We start from the raw sequence: 22,955 nt of genomic DNA, 5'->3' as shown, positions 1-22,955 counted from the left end.
GCAAGACTCTTCAAATTCTTTAATGTCATTTCTTGCTTTGCTGATCAGTTAAACTATTAAAACAATTGCCTTTCACTTCACCGCCTCGCAATGTTTTCGCGAAGTTTGCTAATAATATGTGTTTATTTTCAAATCCATATTTTATATTTAAATAATAGGTACGGCACCGATGACTTCAACACATTCAAGCCAAAACAACAATTTTTGAATGACTGAAAGCCAAATTGACAGAACCACTTATTAAAAACGTAGAAAATGATACCAGCACAGGTTTTAAGGCAAGCTGCAGCTTTAGTCAAGCCAAACTGCTATTCTGTGGAACTATCATAAGTAGTTTTATAATAGAAATTTCAAATCATGAAACAGACACCAGTCGTCACAGCTCTTTTATCATCGTGTAACTCCTCGTGCTGAGTAGGTGGAAAGAGATGGAAGTGTACCAGAATGTAGGCTGTCCATGCGCGTTTTAAATTTTTCCTAGTAATTACACAATTTTCTGGGGGAGCAAGATGTTTCAAAAAGTCTTTATGCGTTCAGTTCAGTTTCTCTTTTTTAACTACAAGCATAAATTATTATACTTTTTGCTCTGTTTTTAAGTAAGATATCCTTCTACTTTGGTAACAGCATAACAATTTCGGATTACGTCACTGGCTAAATAAATATTATAATTAATATTCATTATTATTATTATTATTATTATTATTATCGAATGAATGTACATTGTGAGAAACATTACAAAGTTTTTATTTTTTTGTACTTCGAGAAATATGCCTTTGGAAATGTTATACAAAAGTTTCACAATTTTTTCCTTTACGAAAGAGAAAAACAAACAGGTGAACCAAGTGATATCTATTTCAAAACAATGATCTAGATTAATATAGTCATCCTTGCAATGCTGTGAATTGAATTAGTTCATTGCTTTGATATGTTTAGAACAAAAGAGTCCTAAAATTGGGAATTTATCAATAAAAGTTTCTTGAGTATCACATATATTGAATATGAATAAGATAGGAACTTATAATAATCATATTATGCCAATGTAAGTATTATCTCAAGTATCATCACCGACCAGGTTTATGCCATGTATTACAATAATAACTAGAAAAGCACCCAGAGAGTGCAGACCTCCACCAAGGCAGCAAAGTATCCATCCAATGCCGTTTCACCCCTAAATTTTCATTCTATAATGATTTATCCTTTTTTTTGATTGTTGATTATTTATTGATTACTGATCCGGATCACCACCAAAAACTAATCATCGGTTCCTTGGTCCACTTCTGACAGTTCTGACAGTTCATTAAAATCGGTCCATAACTTAGTTTTTTGATTTTAGATTATTGACTGATTATTGATCCAGATCACCACCAAAAACTAATCACATCTAAGTTAACCCATTTCTGACTTACCCTGAAAATTCCATCGAAATTCATACTTAACTTTTTGAGTTATGTTGATGACAAACAGACAGGCAAACAAACAAACAAACAGGGGTGAAAACATAACCACCTTGGCAGAGGTGATTAAAATAATAATGATATATGTTCCATGAACCCTACTACCATTCCAGGAAGATAACATCCCTGTCATAAGATATAACAAATAAAGCAATGCTTGTGATAAATCAGTTCTGTTTGAATATAGTACGTAATTAAAAGCTTTTTTCTGAATAAACATATAAATGCATTACTGAATATCTTGGTACAAAATTACTGTAAGAAAACTCTTAATATGCTAATTCCATAGAATAATCAGCTGTTAGAACTGCCATGACACATTCTTGTTGTGACTTTGCAGGGGCGGATCCAGGATTATTTGAAAGGGGGGGTCAGCAAATGTGAAAGCCAACACCCCCTTGGCATGGGGTTCAGGGCCTGCTGTAGGGTCTGGAAAATTTTTGATATTTTAGAGGGCGAACATTGCCATTTGGTACGGTTTTGAACTATGATTCAGCTAGTCAAAGTTCTAATTTTTTCCCAGAAATCAAAGGACCCCCTGACCCCCCCCCTAAACCCGCCACTGCTTTGTAAGTTAGTGTAACTTGGAATGATTGTAAGAAGGAGAGACATGCATGCACTGTGTTCAGATAAACATCTGTAAACAGACAGCACTTTAGGCCTCTCCCATTACCTTTTCAATTTTAATAATAAATAAATAAATAAATAAATAAATAAATAAATAAATAAATAAATAAGTAAATAAAAACATAATTATTTCCTTACCATCCTATATCAATAGCATTTGAATTCACTTAGACATGTTATAAAATGAGTATTGCAAATTAATTCTCAAAAATTATTCTCCTTCAAAGAGTAAGTAGAAAACAAAAAATAACATATCCCAACGAAGAGGAACATCAGAGTTTCCGTAATGGGGATCCAACTGATGCACTGCTAGAACTGTCACTGCTACTGGATGATGATCTACGTTTCTTGTTAATCTTGACAGTGTCAGACTTAGCCTTGTTTTCATTTGCAAAATCATCGAATCCCATTATCTGTCTCTGCACCAGTTTAGTATACAGTCCACCTGCAGCTAACAAGTCCTTGTGTGTGCCTTCTTCCACCACAGTGCCCTTGTCTATGACCACTATACGGTTAGCTTTCTCCACTGTGCTGAGGCGATGGGCCACTATGATCACAGTATGATTGTGAAGGTTGTTGTAAATGGCTTGTTGGACCTACAGAGAAAAATGACAAGACAGTTATCATTAGCTATCGACCAAAATTTCTTAATAATTATCTAAAAAATTATCCTTCAAACCAACAAAATGAGGTGTTAATATCACATGACTAACTAACTAAAAACATTTTAATTAATCATCAAAAAGAAAAGAATTCAGTTGATTCATGAAGTCTTACCACATGTTCAGATTCAGCATCCAATGCACTGGTGGCTTCATCCAACAGCAGAACTTTGGGATCACGTAGCAATGCTCTAGCTATGGCTATTCTTTGTTTCTGACCACCTAGAAATATAAAGAAAAATAGGTTACATAATTGTGATAAAATATTTAAAAGGCTGGAAGAAATATTCTGTATTTTCATACATAAAAGGTCACAATTAATCTTATGCATGGTTTATAATATTTCATAATTAATAAAGATAAAGTTTCTAAAATAGTTCTAGAAACATATTAAGGGCATATCTTCAAGTAATTTGCAGTTGTACATAATTGCTTCATGCACATGCAATATACACATATGCCAAAAGAAATTATGATAAAGGAAATAATAACAAAATGCCAATTCTTCTGTATGAAAGAATTGTAACTGAAAACACAGGTGTTCCAACACCTAACAGACCAAACAAACAAACACACAAACAAACAACCCTTTTACCTGACAACTGGAGTCCTTTCTCTCCTGCTTGAGTTTCATATCCATCTTTCATCTCTAATATAAACTGATGTGCATTGGCTTTCTTGGCAGCAAGTTGTACTTCTTCTATACTGCACTCCTCTTCCATTCCATAAGCAATGTTCTCTCTGATAGACCTAGCATACAGCACTGGTTCCTGTCCAACTAGAGCTATCTATTGTTAAGATGGAAAATTAAGCAATTATTAAAAAAAATACATGGAGAATGATTTACACATATTCAACATATTTCACTTTAAAATGTCTAAGGACAGCACCAGGTATTTCTTTGCTGTTAATGCCATGATAATCTTTGACATCTTAAAATTTTCAGAATGAAATATCTACTAGTAATATGTTGGGCATCCAGCTGATGATATTTATTCCAGGCACAGTTTAAGCCAACATCTTTCCAAATCCACTTCACCTTATCAGTCTGCCCAGTAATCCTTTATACCCACTGGCCTAAATTGGCCCAAAGCAATAAGAGTGACCTTCATTGAACTAAAGCAGAAAGGCCCTTAAATGAACAAATTAATAAAATTTAACTGGTCCATCTTCAACTACAATGGCATTTGGTGTGGTGCAAGTGATTAAAAGCATACTTCTTTATCTACTGACCTTTCTGTGCAGATACTTGTGATCATACTGTTTGACTGGAATGCCATCCAAAAGTACTTCACCAGACTGTGTCTCATAGAAATGCTCCAATAAGTTTACACAGGAACTTTTGCCACCACCACTTGGTCCTACAAGAGCCACAACTTCTCCTGGTTTGACTTGAAATGAAACATCCTACATAGAGGAATGGTAATATTGTAAGTCTAACATACTTCTTTGAAAAGGGAAAAAATTAACATAATATCACATTTTTTTTGCATAAATTTGACATTTAAGGTTATCACTCACTAAAATCAAACAGTTTTCATTTCTCATATCCCTAAAAATGGTGCCCTGTGTGTAATAAAAGAGATGAAGTTCATGAAATCAGGTACTTAATTTTTTTAAGTAATAAGGTGTAACTGTGTTTGAAATGTAGATACAAACTGATTTTAAACTATATTTTTTCTGTTTAGCAATTAAGTAGAAGTAAATCAAGCAACTGATGATTCCAAACCAAGCAAAATTACTGACTATAAGCCTTTTGCCTGGATAACATCTGCAAACAACATAAATTTTTAATAACCGCTACCAGCAACAAGCATCATACAAGCTGCGCAAAGGTAATTCTATTCTGGTGATCTGCTGTGAGAAACAGATTGCATTGAGCAACATACACAAAACATTGATTAAACAATATGGAGGAACTAATTTTAAAACAGCAATCATATGGAATGAGACATTATTTCTTCAAATGTAATCAGTACTAACATTTATAATTCTATAATACAAGCCTTATTAATTCAAACAAGATTTAGGCAATCAGCAACCCTTAAACAGCAAAACAGTGAACATGCAGGCATCACTGATTAATTAATTCTTTCACTGAATCATTCCTTGGTGACAGACATATACAATTCAAAGCTACAACTATAATAAAATATAGATACAGGAAAATAAAGCAGCAAAAAAGAAACTGAAGTATAACAATAAAACAATAAATAAAAACACAAATCCATACTGCACGTGAAGCAACATCCATACTGCTGCACATGAAGCTGAAAACTTGGAAGCTGGCAGCACACTCCAATTGCAATTACCTTCAATGCTTTTTCATCTGGCCTGGTTGGATAACTGAAATGAACTTGTCTGAACTGCAGGAGCCCATTCAAGTGGGCAGGTGCACATGTACCATCATTTATAACTTCAGGTTTGCGGTCCATATACTCAAATACTTTATGAGAAGCACCCACAGCTTGCATCAAAGATGTGAAAACATTTCCTATAGACTGAAAAAGAGAACAGATTAAAACTTGTACATGTATCAATTAATTTACCTTCAATGCAGGCTCATCTGGTCTAGCAGGATATGTAAATGTGGCCTGACAAAACTCAATATGACCATCAAGTTGGCCTGGAATATGTGAGCCATCATTCTGGATTTTAGGTTCACGATACATGTATTCCATCACTTTCTCTGATGCACCAACTGCCTGCATTAGACCAGTGAATACTTCACCCATTTCCTGTGGTAGAATCAGTCAATGCAAGTACAAATATATTGAGAAACAAAGCAATTGAAAATAGAAGTCTAACATGTGTCTGTTCTTGAGTGGGCAAGGAAGTGTATTTGTGCTTTTCATGTGTTTTACAATGTTTAATAAAAATCTGATTATTAATTGCCCCTTTCCCCTCCCGTCATTTATCGAAGATGTTATAAATCAGCCATTATAAAAACGTACAATGGTGTCTTACCTCAAAGCAGTCACCAAGCTCCAGCTGATACAAGATGAAGGACACCAAGTTGCCACCAGTCATGGTTTTATTCAGGACAAGATGACCACCATAGTAAAGGGTAGCTACAGTCAAAGACAGTTCAAAGACCTGAAAATTAGAAGGGAATAATTAGAGATAGATATGTATGTGTATGTGTCACTATTTTGGGTATTCATTACTGAGATTAACATGCAAATGTGATTTATCAATAAAGTTAACTAAGATGAAATTCTTAATAAAAATATATATATATCAAGTCGAGCTTAAAACACTTATTGATGCTTAAATCATTCAGAGCCCCCATTAATGTTTTACTTCATCATGTGCAGATCAATCGCTTCATGAGGTGGATATATGTATATCAAGTACCAATTGCATAACATTCATCCTACCTCATTGCACCACATAAAAGCACCATAAGCCAGAGCCTCCTTTTTGTACAACTTGTAGGAATCCTGAAGTTTGTCTTTGTATCTTTGGACCTCTGCAGTCTCGTTTGCAAAGCTGCGAACTGTCTTCATTGATGAACATGTCTCTTCAGCCACGTTGTTGGCAATGGCTAGAGTGTCCTGGATTTCCTTTGACAGTTTCTGAAAAAAGAGAAAAAAGGGTTGCATTATATGATTTGAATACTGAACAATTCCTGACCCATGGGACATTCTTATGAGAGTAACCAAAAGGAATATAAACTCATGAAATGACTGTACACAATAGGGCTGCGTTCACAGGAAAAATGTATTTTCTAAAATTCTATTTGTGGTATCTTGTGATCACGGTCTGTGCCCTGAATACCCCGCGGCGTAATTACTGGCAGCGGCAAGAAATAATTACAGCTTTGGAAGTAACTGGTTCGCGCTGCCTGTAATTACGCCATGGGGTATTCAGGGCACAGACCGTGATCCCAAGATACCGCATATAGATTTTTAGAAAATAGATTTTTCATGTGAATGCAGCCTAGGTTGGCCCAATAATCTAAATTCACATACCCCGGTACATGTAAAAGACAAAATTAACAACTACCAGCATCCTGCATTTAGATTTTTGGGGCAACATATTCTGAAAACAAACAAACAAACAAACAAACAAAAAAAACACACACACACACACACACACACACACACACACACACACACACACACACACACACAGTCAGGCCAATTTTACAAAATTGATCTGTATTTTAGCCATTCATATGACCCAAGCAATCCTAAATGAAACTTAAGAGTCATTCAGACAGGCCTCTATCAAGGTTGTAATATAGTACTACTGTAGAATTTTGGAAATTATTCCCCATTAGATATATATATATAATGTAAAATAGATTTTCTGACTTCAAACAAAATGAGAAATGTGGAAGACTTTTTATGATGTATATCTATCTTGGTGTTTGATTTATGCAAAGCCAAGACAGTACCTGTAAAATGATAAATTAAAATATCCAGTGTTATCAGTATATAACATCTAAGTTTTTACCTCATAGTATTCGCCATAAAGGGTGGAGAAACCAATGATGATAGGAAGACCAATGAACGTCACTAGGGTAAGCTGCCAAGACAACTTAAACATAAAAACGCAAGTTCCAACTGGAAATGAGAGAAAAAAATATATTACTTTGTATTTATTCACCTGCCACAATTTCTATATTTACAGGCACAAATAGGCTGTGTAATTTTATCAATAAATGACTAACAACACATTAAAAAATAAGCATATAAATACTCCCAAGGGGGTAATAAACGGTTCTCTTTAAAAGACAGACATATAATAAGTCAAAATGAGTAAAACAAATCACAGCTTTGAAAGGTTATGGGATGCAAATTGTTTTGCATTTTCAGGTTACTTGTATATGTATAGTGACCTCAAAATAGATCATCTATGCAAATAACAGACCTAGAAACAGTTTGCACTATTGAACCTCTGGGGCTAGATAAGAAAGTAGTAAATAGAGAATGCAAGTTTTATAGGTCACAAACCGCCCACTGCAACATGGCTACTACCAGTGACACCACTCCTTCTAAAAGATATGGCTCAGTTATCAAGCTGAAGCCTGAGTGTTATGCCAAATATAAGGAACTTCATGCCAAAGTCTGGCCTGAGGTAAGATGCTTTTGTGATGAGGACAATAGCTCTTAACACAACAGAATATACTGAATTGCTTTAAGACTTGAAGACTGCCTTGTCTTTACCTGTAGTGCATTTACCATGAATCAGAAGTGCTCTAAAAACTGGGTTAATAACAACAGTTAAAGCCCAGGCCTTGACGCCTTTACTCATTAGCATGTATATTTTATATAAGCTGTGAATGTCTGCCTCAGTGCCTGTCTCTTTACATTATTCATGCATGCATTAATTTCCACTTAAAAACAGATGGTTACTCAATATATTATTAACCAAATACTTTGAAAGTAAATTTTTCTGCATACGATTCAGTGAACATGGAATTGCCCATCACAAACATTTTTACAACACATTATTACTTTTTTCTCCAAAATATACAAACTGGTCAATTTAATGCTTTGACTTTATACATGTACATGTAGTTATCAAGCTTCTCTTCTAATTGACATACATGTCACGCAGAAATGCAGATACAGAGGGAGACGTAAAGAAAAACTAGATTAAAAAGATGGGTGTTCTTGCTGGATGAGTTAACATGCTATGTATTATGTCCTCAGGTACTGGACAGGCTGACTAAGAGCAATATTCGAAATTACTCCATTTATTATCACAAGGAGACTGGTCTCCTCTTTGCTTACCTGGAGTATATTGGTATGTATAACCTGCCACATTCTACTAACAAATATCAATCTTCAATCTTTTCAATATTCACCATTTCTGACATAAATCTAAGTCTTTTTTTTTCAAGAAAATGATTGCCTTTGTACAAATTTAATGAAAGATTTTCAGGGCCACACAGTCTTACATGTATCTCATACTACAGGGTGCAAGATTAAACATAACTTCAAAAACACTCATACATTTGGTGCTCAATTTAATTCATTAGGAAAAAACTTTGAGGCAGACTGGCAAGCCATTGCAGATGACCCCAAGACAAAGGAATGGTGGAAGATAAACTGTCCCCTTCAGGAGCCTTTCAATTGGACAGATCCCAAGCCACTGTATGAGGGGGGTAAGGGGGACTGGTTCACACCAATGGAGGAATTGTTCCACGATGGCCACTCTGCAGTAAAATTCCTATAAATTGGATCATGCCTGCATTTATTATCACTTATAAATACAAAATTTATAAACTGACCCAAACCTTCAAGACATTTTCATCTTTGGTCACACTGTATTTAGTATCTCAGTTCAATGACTGATCATGAACATGGTGAAATTCATATTTCACATAACCTCACATGAGACACATAAACTTACTAGCCTTCACTAGACTTCTAAGGAATATGTTGATGTTCAATCCTACTGACTCACTCATGGTTGTGGCATCAGATGTTAATCTGGAGGTGATTTCACCTGGAATAAATGATAAAAGAACAACATTGGTATTTCTTTTAATCAAGCTGACATCATGCTGAAATTTAACAAATCATGCACAACAAATAAACCAAACTTGGGTTCACTGTTTTTAAAAAAGCAAGAAACAACTGAATATGTATGCCAACTTGAAATTAAATTCTGTAAACAGTTCAGTTACAAAAAGCTGTAAATAGCTTTTTCACCGTTTTTTTTTTTTTTACATTTAACCATTCCTTGCCAACTTGTGCAACTGCAATAGATATCAATGGCTGAATAACTGTAGTTGGGGCCTGGGGGAGGGGGGAGGGGGGAGGCAGGAGGGCAAATGTGTAACCTTACCGGTTTGTATCTTATCAAAGAAGCCAGTCTCCTGCTTCATGATGGCACCAAACAGCAAGTTTCGCACCCTGAGCCCAAGTCTGTTCATGGCAAGTAAAAGCAGACATCCTCTCGACCCTGCTGCAAAACCACTGGAACAGCACAAGAAGTGGAATTAATTATTTTTATATGACATTAATAAAAACATCTTCCAATCTGATATCTTGCTCCAAACTGAAGTTTAGTCTATATCACATCAAGTAGCTCTGTTTATAATATTTTTTTAAGTCTGCAATATGAGGAAATGCTACATTAACTTTGAAAAAACTTGTACTTCACAAGGAAGGTCACTGTGTCAAATAACTGTGTCTCTATCAAATGCATTGTTAACTTACGCTGTTAGTGATATTGCTGACATTATAATGATGGCATTGGTGAACTTTTCATATGACTGCTCAATGACAATACCATCTATCACCTGGCCAGTGTAGTATGGTAGGAATACTTCAGCTGGAGTAGTAACAGGAAATTGTCAAAATAAGTAACATATTAAGCAGAGTCAATGTCAATTAAACAATGATATTTACTAAAATCTTTAATCTTGAAATTACACCACACTTAGTGCGAAACAAAGCATCATGTCTCTGTAGAGCCCTCCTCTGTAGTGTTGCCCATATAAATCATGGTTGATTAGAGCAGAGGGCAAATTCAAGGCTAGTTTCCAGTGAAGCTGGTTCAGCTCTACCCCCCACCAGGGTGGCAGATTATATAGGGAAAGATGGAAAAATCCATAGCCAAATGACTGTCTATTTATCTAGAGACATATCTGTGAATATCCGTGAAAAATCAATCTATCGCCCTGGAAGAGGGTAGTTCAACTCAACTTGGTTACATCAATGGAAGTTGACCATCTGAAAACAATTATCCCACAAAAAAGGGGAAATCTTACCCTCTACCAGGCCCGCAGTTATTATTGTGGGCATTTTTGGCTGAATCAGACCAAAATGACTGTCTATTTATCTAGACACATATCTGTGAATATCTGTGAAAAATAAATCTGTCACCCTGGAAGAGGGTAGGCAAATCTAACCACTCAATAGTTATCCCTTACAAAACATCTGCCATTACATTGGTGAGCTTGAGGTAATCAGATGGCATTCTCAGGCGAGTTGTACCAAGTTTAAGGGTGCATTCACATCGAGAAGAGAAGAGGTCTACTAAGGCCACAACCTAAATATGACAGACCTACATGAAAGGAAGACTGCCAATCCTGTAATGGTCTCTCTACTGCAGGGACGACGTGTGGGAAGGATTAACAGGATTGGCGGTCTTCCTTTCATGTAGGTCCACCATATTTAGGTCGTGGCCTTACTAGACCTCGGCTCTTCTCGATGTGTATGCTCCCTTTAGACCCATCTTCACAGAAAACAAGAATTAAATTGCTTGTACTTAAATTGCTGCTATGTTAATATGGCCATTGGGGGAATACACTTGTGGTGTGGTGTGGACTAGTTTGGGTATAACATATGGCATGTCAAAATGCACCATCACCTGCTGATTATAAAACCTACCTCCAGCTGCACATAGCAGGAAAAAGAAGCCAGCCAAAATAAAAGGCCAGTCATCTTTGGACAGCTTCAGTAAGCGGAAAATGCTTGTAGTTCTTGAGGCTTTTTTCTTCTTTTTCTTATGTCGATTACCATTATGGTGCTCTTTCTCTTCATCCTCACTATCTTCACTTCCGCTACTAAGGGTAGTATTGGCATTTATAAGACTTTCTCTTTCACCAATAGTGGAATTGATCCCATGATACTTCTTCTTTGATATAACTTTCAGTTCTGCCACTTGCCACCACAGAACAAACATGAGAACGGATGCAATAAGTGTCCAACAGAACAATGCCCAGAACCAAGGTTTCCTCAAGTCAGAAACAGCATCCGAAAATAGCAACAATTTTATAATTTGACAGACCCATAAGATAACAGTAATAACTGCAATTACACGCACTACTTTTTTGGCTCGCTGTACCCCTTTCTTTGGATTGCACATTACCCCTATTACCAGTCCAAGTAACAATGTTGCTCTTAAAATGCTGAGTGACCAAACATCAAATAATGATGTAAACACAGAGTAGGCATAAAACCCTTGGGTGAAGTGTTCTTTAAAACCAGTGCCATGTGAGTAAAGCACAGTGGTTACACACACGTCAACCACAGGAAAAATAACTGTTATAAATAGGAGACATTTGGCTTTCTTGCTGTTGAAAGACATTTTATATGCTTGGCTTGAATCTATTAATATGACTATACCCACAGTATGAATATCTGTCAATTAACACCCGTACCTGTGGTACAAGCTGTAAATGCACCTTATAAAACCAAACACAATTTTTACATTCAATGCACAGTGGGTCAAATCAAGGAGTTATAACAGAAGGAGATTACACGCGTGGGGGCGGAGCCCGTATTACGGTCTCTCATTGGTCGGAATGAATAGAACCCAGAGAACAATGGATGTCTATCTCTGTTACGCTTAATTACTCTCGTTTAAATCTCGTTTGTTAGTATCTGTGCCTTCGTCTGTTGATTTTTGAGGACAGAAACAGAAACGGAGTCCCAAGTTTCTAAAAAATGAGAGAAATACAGAATTTATATGATAGTACGTTGGACAAGGTTTTCAAAAAACAGGTAAGTGCTTTTAAATGCATAACTACACGAAATATGAAGATAAATTGCAACTTTTATGTCGTAGGGTCTCACTGTGTAAGTGTCCAGCTACACGTTGATCTCGCGAGGTGGTGTGTGGAGAATAAATATTGCACGAAAAATATTTCCCACTCATAACAAGTGCCTATAATTATAGTATCAGATGAAGAAAGTTTGGTCTTTATACAGTTACAATTGTTAAGTAATTTGTGGCAATAGCAAAGAATAAAACTTAGGTGCACTTTCAGTAGCCGAATAACAAGCAGATGCTTAAGTCGCCATCTTGTTAATATTTCGAAAAAAAATTACTCCAAAAGACATTTTCCTCCTACTTTTTGAAACTTGTGTCACATGACAGTCATAAAATTTAACTAATTATTATGTGTGCAACACACTTGCTTGAGCAGTATTGTTTATTTTTGCGATTTTACATGTGGTCTAGCTTGGATACGACAATTGACAATTTTCATGAGTTCCGATCAAAAAGTGTTGCGCTTGTTACGGCCAAAAGCCTTACCGCTTTTTGTACTTTTCAAATGCAAGATTATAAAAAAATTTGGTGTGTTTAGATTCTTGAACATCTTGGTCGTGGCGTGGTATATATTGCATGGATACTGCTCCAATATTTCTTGAAAAAAAATAACCTGATTTGTTCAGAATACCAATTTTTTACTCTAGTGTTATGGGTAAATGTACCATTTTGGCCTTTACCTTTTTCATGTTTAAATCTAAAAAGACTTATCATGACAGTTGGTCATCATTTTTCTTCTCACCATGGTGGGTGGCTTTGGAGTGGTAACTTTGTTGTTAAAGTAAAGTGCTCAGTTTTTTTGACTGGAAAATTTTGCCTCCACCCAGCATTTTCCATCATGGCGGTCTAACAGGAAGTTTGACTTCACAGTGTCTTTGGTATAGTTATTTTTAACTTATTTAGTCTTCTTTTTACATATATATGTTTTAATTCATATTAAACCTTTGAAAAAAGAACACACATGAATACTGGTGCTTCTTAATTTAAAGTCTTAAGGTTTTAAGTTCACCTAGGCTCCACCAATTACTTTACCTGTTATCTCACTACACATCTCTCTTTGAGTCAAGGTGTGTAAGACACACCTTATTGTGTAAGACACCTCTATAATTAAGGGGTACTTGCTTCTCTACTTATATTATACTTCACTACTTTGGCATGTTAGGTGGCAAGCTTGGATGTTTCAGTTCATTTTAAGAAAGAAGCTTTGCCTTGGTGGTTACAATAGAATAGAACTCTATTAAGGTTTATTCATTACTTGAAATTAAATATTTCATCTTGTAGTGTTGAAACAGAAATTCTCTCAAAATTGATAATGAATTTGACATGCATATCTTAACACTACTCAAGTTTTTTTTTCTATTATAGATATGGGAGAAGGCTGCATTGAATATATGAATTATGGTCAGGCTGGAAAAAATTAAAATATGTCAATGAAAAAAGGAGGTCAGTGTGTCTGGGGTAAGTTACTTTTGTCATAATGCCTAAGATGCATTAAACATTCACTAACAACAGTACCCTTTTTAATTTTTTTTTCAAAATACAACAACCTTGGGCATTTTCCTTTTAGCAACCAGCCTCTCTGAAATCCCCTTTTTGTCCTGTCAGAAGAGTAGGAACCAGGGCGGATTTAAATAATTTCTTGTAATAAGTACAATTTCTTTCAATTTCTTGGGGTTATTAGCTTGTGATCATGAATCTTGATGTTCTATATAAATTTAGTTGTAAAATATCTTTTATGTGGTGAACATTATTTCAGTCAAGTCATAACAAGACATATTAAACTTCACTGCGTAATTCCATAATGTCTACATGGCTACTAGTAGTTCATAATGCTATTATTATGTTTTTTTTCTAACCTACAGGTTTCTCTCTTTTCTGAGTGGCATGGCATTAGCAAGGCAGAAGAAAAGGCCCTGAAGAAATTCTCACTTGAGTTGTCCTTTTTGGAGAAGAAACTGGATAAGACTGGCCAACAGAGTGCTCCTTTATGACATTTTAAAATATTTTCAGTCACCTAACTGACTCTATACATTGCAAAAGTGGACATAAATTTTATGTTACTGTTACGTGGAAAAAAATTCAAAACCTATATATAAATTGTTGAGTGCCATGGTATAACAGTCTACCTGATTGCCAGTGAAATTTCTGTTTCAGTGAAATTTCTTTAAAGCAGTCACTTACTGCTTACTTACCAGTTAATTTTTTCAGCTGTTACATTTTATAAATGTTCTTACTAAGTGTTGTCTTGATCTATAATAACCTTTTGAAAATCCCATGTTTTTTATCCTATTTGTAAGAATTAACCACTTTATCTTCTTGGATTTTTTTTTTCATTCGGCCCATTAGATTCTCAGACCTTGCTGGCCTGTAAGTGGAATAGCATCTGGCACAGACTGGTATCAGCAAGTCAGATAAAAAAGAATATAATTATTTCTACTTGCACGGTTGAAAAAAATGCCATCATAGACTGCATAAAACTGGAAAACTGTAGCAACTTAATCATTCTTATGACTTCATTTATTACTGCTTATGTGTAAAATTTTTGTTTTTGTTCTTCTATTGATATAATAAAATGGTTTTACTCACAGATGCTACTTTCATGAGTATAGAGTATAGAGTGCTTGAGTATAGAGTTGACTTAAAAGATATTTTAAGTTAATATAGTAAATAATAGTTTGAAATTCAATATTCTCATCTTTATTTGTTTCACTTTAAAGAGCTCAGTGAATACTAAAATTTCTGATATATTTTGTACATAAATATATTTATGAATGAATAAAAATTATTCTTTATGTATAGCACTGTGCACTTGTTTACCGACAAATATGAACAGATTTTGTACGTGTCAAATAATCCTGAAAAAAAGGGAAATTTCCAAGATAAAGAAATTTATAACGAGTATTCAGTAAACTGACGTGTCGTGGCATTGCCTCAACCTTGGATTAAAATTTTAATTAAATGCATTATAATATTAGAATTATACCGAGTGAGAGAAAAAATACTTTAAGAAATTTAAAACCAGACACAAAGCGTAGGCACTGTCACAATGTATATGTTTATGGGACCCAAGGGCAGGAGGTTCCAAACGTTAATGTATTAATATTATGTCCTTTGGCAGTGAGGACAGACGTTCACTTGAATGTCATTTTCACAAACCACAGTTGGGACGTTTTCTTTTGACTTCTCCTTGGTGATTTTTCACCGGGTTGTGCCATAAAAAAGCCATCTATCACCGACTAAAAAAAGCTCATGGCGACCATCCTCAGTCACCACCTTATAATCGCTTTCTATGATATCGTTCCCTTCCAGCACATCGTCCAAATAATTACCTGTGAAAAAAAATCGTCAGCATACAGCGGCGCTTTGACATTACTGATCTCGAATTCTAACGCGAAATAACGCATATGAAATTTATCTCCAAGCTGAGGAGAGCGACGCAGACGAAACCTTGAGACCGGAGGCCCCCCGTTGCTAGCTCCGCCCACCGTAACAGACATCGGACAATAGAAAGGCTTGCGTGTAATCTCCTTCTGTTATAACTCCTTGGTCAAATAAACACTGGATTTACAGTAAATTCTGTATGAACATGTGGCAAAAAATAAAGAATGACAAGATTATTGTTACAAAAACTACACCTTAAATCAAACAAAAACATTCCAGCATGCAATATGACATCAACTAAACATAACTACTAGTACATGAATATCATTAAATACAATTAATAGATAAAATGGTCTTGAAAATACATCTAATACATTAATCTAGGTGACCAGCATCCTTAATGGTCACTTTTCGAGACAGTATAATTACTAGCACAATGGACAATATGACTACTAGGATAGCCACAATGTAAAAGGTTTCTTCATCAAAGATGTCTGTAAATGATGGCACAACTGAAAAGAAGCGCTTTGTAAGTTCTCGTGCTACATTGGGTTTTTTCAAATTCTTCATGATTGCAGAATCAGAAAGTTCGTTTTGTATGTCTTGTTGTTGTAACTTTATACTGTTTCAATAATTCCTGTGATATCTATCAGGCTCGATGTTAACAGGGTGTCCAGGATGATTTTCAAACACAAAATGGCATTCTGAAATAAGAAGATAAAAGTGTGAAATTGTGACTATTGTTAATGTGCATTAAAAACAAACAAACAAACAAAAAAACAAACAAACAAACAAATAAATAAAGCTTACAAAAGTATGGAGAAGTTGCGAGTATACTAGCCCCCCCCCCCCCAAAAAAAAAATAAATAAAATAAATAAATAAATAAAAGGTAAGTTTTAGTTTTGACCACAGCGCTTCAGGGGATTCTCACTAAATTGCAATCTACTTAAACGGTTTAGATGTCTGTCACGCCTACTGAAGCTGCTAGGGGGTAATCAATTATTGTTTAGTAGCTTCAGTAGGTGTGCCAGACATCTAAGCCGCTTAAGACAAAAGCAATTTAGCAAGAAACCCTGCCCAGATGGATTGATCCTGTCAGTTGGATAGAGTATGGGAAGCCAGTCTTAGTCTGGTCACTGTATGCAGTGACAGACCACTAACTCAGCTCTACAGTAGAGTACTGATAAACATCGGTAATTCCAGACCATGGCTGACTTTAGATTTTCAGATATCTCATAACACAAATTGGGACAAAAGTCTTGCGTAGTTCAGTTGTCCACAATCAATGCTAGTGGACAGTGGAATCCTAAACCAAGTTTAGGAGATTGAATTCGATGCTGACATCATACAAAGGCTCTCTGCTCTGGACAGGGATAGTGCCATTGGCCATTGGCATAGTGTTATGTTTTGGGTCGACATAAGTGGCAACTTCCAGACAGAACTCTTGGTTATTGCTGGAAGTCTGACTGGCCAGCGTTACATAGATTAAGTCCTAAGGACAGCTGTTGTGCCATTCATGGATCAACACCTTACCCTTCGCTTGCTCCAGCAACGCAACGCAACACCCATCCCCATACCGCAGGGGCGGATCCAGAGATATTTTCTGACAGTCTTCCAAATTATCTTTGTTAATCCATCCTCAATTTTTGACTGTCTTCTGACAGAAAAAAATAGATACCCGTCAATGTAAACTTGAAAATCTGACCGTCTTCTGGAAGACCCAGAAGACGGCCTCAATCTGCCCCTGTACCGCCAGCAGGATAGTACAAGCATACCTGCAGCAGGGGCATATCCAGACTCTTCTACTTTAGACCAGACATGTGTCCTATTGAGCATCCCTGGGGTGAACTGGGTAGACCATTGACTTGGGTAGACCAAAACCACCAGCTATAGAGTTAAGAGCTGTACTGGTAAAAGAATGGAGAAGGACAACTTAGGTCTGCACTCGAGGTATCGTAAAGTCTATGAGGGGGAGGGCACTTGCCTGCATTGCAGTCAGAGGAGGGCATACACATTACGGAGCAATATACTACCCTTTAGGCTACATTATTGCATGAAAAAATATATTTAAACCATAGATCCCATTTCCATAAATTTTAGACCGATCTATCCCTGTGGGGAGTCTCACTAGATTACTGTCAGCTTAGCCGGCTTAAGCGTCTGTCCCGCCTACTGAAAGCTGTAGGGGGGTAATTAACTATGGTGCGCGCTCGGCTGACTGCAATTTAGCGTGAACCCCCAGGGAGTTAGGTCGATCTAAATCTAAATCCCTGGATTGATCTAAATCTCTGGGAATACACCCATAGATATAACAAAACTTGTTTCTTTTTTTGGCCTAGTATATAATGTATAGCTATCTCACAAGCCCCATGTTGTTGCATATGACCAAACTTGTCAAATTATAATAAGCTATCATAGAAACTCTTACCATTACCCTTGGTATAATTTTACATGTTTAATATACATCACTATCTAATGGTATAAAATTGGAAGGCACAAAGTTGATCTGCAGCATCTTTTTTTAATAAAATGTCTCATGGTTATGAAGGTGCAAAAAGCCCAGTCACTGGACACCACTAACAGGGGCTGTCTTCTGGGTCTTCAGGAGGACGGTCAAATATTCATATTTTTACTGACAGGTATCTATTTTTTCTGTCGGAAGATGGTCAAAAATTGGAGAATGGATCAACAAAGATAATTTGGAAGACTGTCAAAAAAATACCTCTGGATCTGCCCCTGACTAACACTACAAGACAGGCAGCTTAATGCTATAAAAGAAATCGAAAAGTTTTTTTTTTGTTTAGTTGTTATTTGTGGGAATGAAAATATTTTCAAGATAAGAAATTGTGTGACAAGTTTGGGAAGAGTAATAAAACTAATATAAGTATTACATATCTCCCTTGCACAGCAACTCACCATAAATGCAGTGCATGCTATTAATAAAATCTGCAACTGTACAAATGTCACAATGCTCTAGGAGTCGTTCACTTTTCCACAGATAATGCTGTGCATGCATGGTTAACCCATTTCTGCTGGTCATGTGTGCAAGCCTTTTTATGGTAGCACCAGGGTGCTGTGTACTAGTAGGTGCCTTGCCTCTGTAGATACAGTACATGTATGTCGACTACTTGTAAAGAAACAGGATGCAGAAAGGACCCCAGGGTAAAGCACCAAGCATGCACATATCACTGGAAAAAGACACGCACACACGGCTAGTGAAAACTGGCTAACCGAGCAGACCAAAAAGTAAAAGATAGGATTGGTTAGCACCTAAAATTAATGTTACACTGCTGTCATACCCATACACGTACCTGTACATGTAGATTGTAGTACTAACGTAAGTATCAAACACCGTCAAAATAGCACCAGTAGTACACTTTTAAACCTACCAAGTTGTCTTTCCACTTAGAACTTAGTTTTTATAATTTTTTCCATGAGAAATTGAGGTTGCAAAACGGCTGGGAAATTCCAAAGGCATCTACCTTTATAGCACAATTTTATGATTGCACCGAATCTTGCAATCAATATACAGCTATGTCATAGGCGGCGTGCTTTACCAAGACATGCCAAAAGACACCAGGGGCCATATCCTCGGAAGTTTTTGATAATTATTTATTCCGTCCTCAGATCGTCTTTAATATGTCAGGGAAATAAATTTTAAAGCCATGGTATTCTCCAGTCTATCAAACCAATTACGGTTCTTTATGAAACTCTTCCTTCTCCAGAGGCAAGAAAGCATACCGAGAAGAAAGTTTTGAAGTTGGTTCGGCGTTGTGGTCATGTAAAATGAAGACCAGTTTGCACATCCACTATGAATCTTTATCTTACCTAGAAGTAAAAAATTCTCATAGACCGGCCCGACCACAACGCCGAAGATAGGAAAACATGGCAGATTGCATTGACTAGTATGTAAATGTCGTCAGACCTTGTCTGATGACATCATATTTCACAGTGCTTGACCACTTGTGTCAGTGAGGTTGAGCTATATGCCTGGTTTATTTCCTTTCAAGGCCTTTGTAATTATGGCTGCTGCGCACATGATTAAGAGAAAGACAGCCTTAACTGCTGATCATTATCTGTGATCGGGAATCTTACCGCAGTAAATTACAAAGCCACTATGCCTACCTGGATGAGCCTTATATTCACCCCTCAAGTAGAACACTCTCAGGAAGCAATTGATTTTATCAAGGAAGGTGCCAATTGTACTAATTTCAGTTGACATTCCACTGCTGGCAAATGTGACAGGCAAGTTTTGGGCTGGGATACTAGTATAAAAGGGTTTATACTAGTTTATCTTTGACTCACTCATACACCAATGAAGGTGAAATTTTGCTGTGTACCAGATTGTACTGCCAACAGTGCTAAAAATCCATAAAGGAAAATTTGTGCTATTCCCAAAGATGAAGAAAGAAAGGAAAAATGGTTGCGAGCAATAGGTCATGCATATGTCACAGTTTTTTTTCTGCACAGGAGTGAAAGCCTGAGATGCCAGCCACCCAGATTACATCTGTTCAATATTCCCCCACAAAGAAAAGACTGAAGACAAATCTGCTGTTATCTTGGGGCGTTATGCACGTGCTACAAATGTAAGCAGGTTATAACAACACGTGGGCTTTTTTAAGATAAATTTATTCTTGGAAATAAAAATAAGGTTCAAATACACTAGGTATATATGCAATATTTCATAGGTTAACATATATCTATTCAAATTGAAAATCAAGGCAATTCTGTTTGGTCTACTTGTATTGTCCAGCATATGAGTAAGACTCCCTCTTAGGTGTATTATCAGTGGTTTTGGATTTCTACTTATGCAAATGTATTCCTGTTCTAGTATTTATCCATTATGACTGTTATATTTGAATTATACCTGCATTTCTGTTGTGTTGTTACAAAGATCTATATCTATTAATCATATTATTACTGTGAAATACATAAGGCTATTTTTAATTTTAATATCAAATATACCCCATACTCCCTTCTGACTTGTGATGTTTTCTTTCAGTTATTGAGACAAGGCTAAGGAAGAGCTGTAAACAAGATCAGACAGAATGCTCACAGCCTCTAGATGAAGATGATACCTCTTCTGTCCCCACAACCAGTACGTCCACTTCTGAAGAAGGTGAAGAAGGTACATGTATGTGAACGACACCATTGCCCAGATGTCATGAAGCTTAGAGTAAGTATATATATATGGTTTGAGTTAAGTTGTTGTATTTTTCTACAGTGTGAATTTTTTTAAATCCAATTATTCTCACCAATACTACTGTTTCTTCAGGAATACCTGTCCAGGATGAGGCCAAGCCCATGGATAAGCCACTGTGGAAAGAGCAGAACTATACATAGAAATTGAAAATCTTAGAAGAGAGAGATATGATCCACATGCAAGGATTCAGAGTATGGACAAATTACTGACACTTACTTCATTTACCACATCCTCTGTCAAAGGTAATGACAGTGCTTGCCAGTTGATGACTGGACTTTCATGGACAATGTTCATGCAGATTTTGACTTTAATTAGTGTGTTTTTACAGCCAGGATTGATAGGTTCAAGTCTACCCTTAAAAGAACAGCTGTTTTTGACACTTTTGAAGTTCAAGTTGCGTCATAATTAAACCTTAGGGTTTCTGGCACATGTGAAGGGTATACCACAATCAAAAGTCATTGACATTTTCTGGAGGTGGATGGATTTTATGTATAATAAGCTAGGTTTCATGATAAAATGAAGTGATAGGGATAGAATTTTCAGTGTTCAAAAGGAAATTCCCACACTTATAGACTGTTTTGAAGTCTTGATTGAATCCCCCAAAAACCTCCTAGCTCGTGCCCAGGTTTATAGCAATGACAAAAAACACACTGCAATGGGATTTTTTATTTCTTGCAATCTATGTGGTTCTGTTAACTTTATTTCCAAAGCTTGGGCCGACAGAGCTTCCAAAGTTAAAATTGTACGCAATTCAGAATTTAGCAGCAAATATCATCTGTTACAAGATGACTTTGCATCAAAGTGTAGTTCTCACCTTGAAACGCAAGCATTTACTAAAGAGAAAAAGCAATTATGTGCTAGAGAAGTGGAAAAGCCAAGAAGTGTTTCCTCAGTTAGGATGCGTGTAGAAAGAGTGATTGGTTTGTTAAAAATTAGGTTTACTATGTTAAAGGTCACAGTACTGCTTCAGTGTGTACAGAGCATAACAGCCATTCCACGAAAAAGGGTACAATTCTGAATAATACCTGTCGCAGCTTATTTTCAGTAGTAAAAGCATCTGCAATTTAGCTTTTTTTAGCCTTTTTTAGCAGGACCCGATGTGTTCTACTTAAAAAACAACAATTGATATAGTACCACTTGCTTTGACGGGAATCCCGGGGGTCTATATGCCGCAAAAAGCACGATTTCGACGTGTCGCTTCGGTATTATAGCTGATTTGCCACAAGAAAAAGTTTATATTTTCCCGTATTTTAGTGTTTTTAGTGCTCAACTAATTTGAATTCATGTTTCTTTTTATCATACATGGTGTTCTCTGTCGAATTTGTTGGTTAGTTACGTCACTGTGATAGTTTAATCAATGTCGCTCAGTAACCCCTAACCTCCGTAACGCTTTTTTAACTCAGTGTAAGAATAAAAGAAAATGCTCTTAAATGGCCTTCCTGTGCATTTTTCAAACTCTTAATACATGAAGTTTAATAAAACAGTGCTATTTGTTAATTTTGAATGTTGCGTTCCATCATAGAGAATGTTAACTCACAAAAGTCGGGGTGTCGCATTTAAGAGCCTAACCTCAGTAACGGACCAAATTTGAAGAAAATGTTGTTTTAGAAAGTTAAAAACAACATTTTTGTTAAGCAAGGACCAACTTCTTCCTAAAAAATTCATTCAATAGTTATGCAAAGTTATCCCGAGGATAAAAATTGAAAAAGAGTGCGTGTCACCTTGCATCCGTTATGCTAACCTCCATTACGGAAATAAGTTAATTGTTATAAAAATGACTGTTAATACTTCAATACGTTATTTCTGTGGTTTTGTGAGTTAGTTCTGATCATAGAAGTAGTTCTACTTCTATGTTCTGATGTAGTATGCATTCATACGGCTTGCTGTTAAAGACATTACCCCGTATTAATATAGATATAAAATATACATATATAGCTGATAATTCTATCTAGGTAAGCTAACCATTTAAGTTTTTACTCGAGTTTGCTATAAAATCGGGGGTAAATCGTGATTTGTTTTTTCAAATTGATTTCCATTTGTCACTTGACGATGCCTGTTTGAACTTATCATTCTGATTTTAAGCGAAATGAGGAGTTTTCAGGACTGTC

General features: G+C 36.1%; 3 protein-coding genes and 2 long non-coding RNA genes across 10 annotated transcripts; 3 read left to right on the top strand and 2 right to left on the bottom strand.

The window, feature by feature from the left end:
• Positions 1 to 670: 670 nt before the first annotated feature.
• Positions 671 to 11,941, bottom strand: LOC106167043 (ABC-type oligopeptide transporter ABCB9). Of its 2 annotated transcripts, none has more exons than XM_013545715.3 (12): positions 11,098 to 11,941; positions 9,922 to 10,036; positions 9,548 to 9,678; positions 9,110 to 9,205; positions 7,205 to 7,314; positions 6,124 to 6,321; positions 5,711 to 5,839; positions 5,293 to 5,481; positions 3,977 to 4,150; positions 3,339 to 3,531; positions 2,859 to 2,965; positions 671 to 2,677 (listed from the first exon to the last, which is right to left on the bottom strand). In XM_013545715.3, exons 1-12 carry the CDS (start codon positions 11,795 to 11,797, stop codon positions 2,354 to 2,356), a joined length of 2,466 nt encoding a protein of 821 aa, XP_013401169.2. In that variant the 5' UTR covers positions 11,798 to 11,941; the 3' UTR covers positions 671 to 2,353. The 2 variants fall into 2 exon arrangements, with proteins under 2 accessions (XP_013401169.2, XP_013401168.2); XM_013545714.3 differs by lacking the exon at positions 5,293 to 5,481 and adding an exon at positions 5,056 to 5,244.
• Positions 7,677 to 9,229, top strand: LOC106158207 (uncharacterized). Its single transcript, XM_013534109.3, has 3 exons — positions 7,677 to 7,828; positions 8,407 to 8,500; positions 8,736 to 9,229. Exons 1-3 carry the CDS (start codon positions 7,718 to 7,720, stop codon positions 8,930 to 8,932), a joined length of 402 nt encoding a protein of 133 aa, XP_013389563.2. The 5' UTR covers positions 7,677 to 7,717; the 3' UTR covers positions 8,933 to 9,229.
• Positions 11,942 to 11,961: 20 nt separating the features above from the next.
• On the top strand, positions 11,962 to 14,849 carry LOC147764805 (uncharacterized). Its single transcript, XR_015331770.1, has 3 exons — positions 11,962 to 12,213; positions 13,628 to 13,720; positions 14,125 to 14,849. It is a non-coding gene; the product is annotated as an uncharacterized LOC147764805 (long non-coding RNA).
• Positions 14,850 to 15,204: 355 nt separating this feature from the next.
• On the bottom strand, positions 15,205 to 19,194 carry LOC147764804 (uncharacterized). Of its 5 annotated transcripts, none has more exons than XM_086999655.1 (2): positions 19,034 to 19,194; positions 15,205 to 16,347 (listed from the first exon to the last, which is right to left on the bottom strand). In XM_086999655.1, the coding sequence occupies exon 2, from the start codon at positions 16,211 to 16,213 to the stop codon at positions 16,019 to 16,021; it is 195 nt and encodes a 64-aa protein (XP_086855781.1). In that variant the 5' UTR covers positions 16,214 to 16,347; positions 19,034 to 19,194; the 3' UTR covers positions 15,205 to 16,018. The 5 variants fall into 5 exon arrangements, with proteins under 5 accessions (XP_086855781.1, XP_086855783.1, XP_086855782.1 ...); XM_086999657.1 differs by having other exon boundaries at positions 19,127 to 19,186; XM_086999656.1 differs by having other exon boundaries at positions 18,956 to 19,158.
• A 134-nt stretch (positions 19,195 to 19,328) lies between these two features.
• On the top strand, positions 19,329 to 22,351 carry LOC106158208 (uncharacterized). Its single transcript, XR_001237882.2, has 3 exons — positions 19,329 to 20,230; positions 20,647 to 20,820; positions 20,920 to 22,351. It is a non-coding gene; the product is annotated as an uncharacterized LOC106158208 (long non-coding RNA).
• Positions 22,352 to 22,955: the final 604 nt, after the last annotated feature.

The sequence above is a fragment of the Lingula anatina genome, chromosome 1, assembly GCF_051362555.1.
Source record: "Lingula anatina isolate TDL-2025a chromosome 1, LinAna3.0, whole genome shotgun sequence".
Taxonomy (NCBI): domain Eukaryota; kingdom Metazoa; phylum Brachiopoda; class Lingulata; order Lingulida; family Lingulidae; genus Lingula; species Lingula anatina.
Note: the sequence above shows the minus strand (reverse complement) of the source record. Positions and strands in the feature narration are given on the sequence as shown.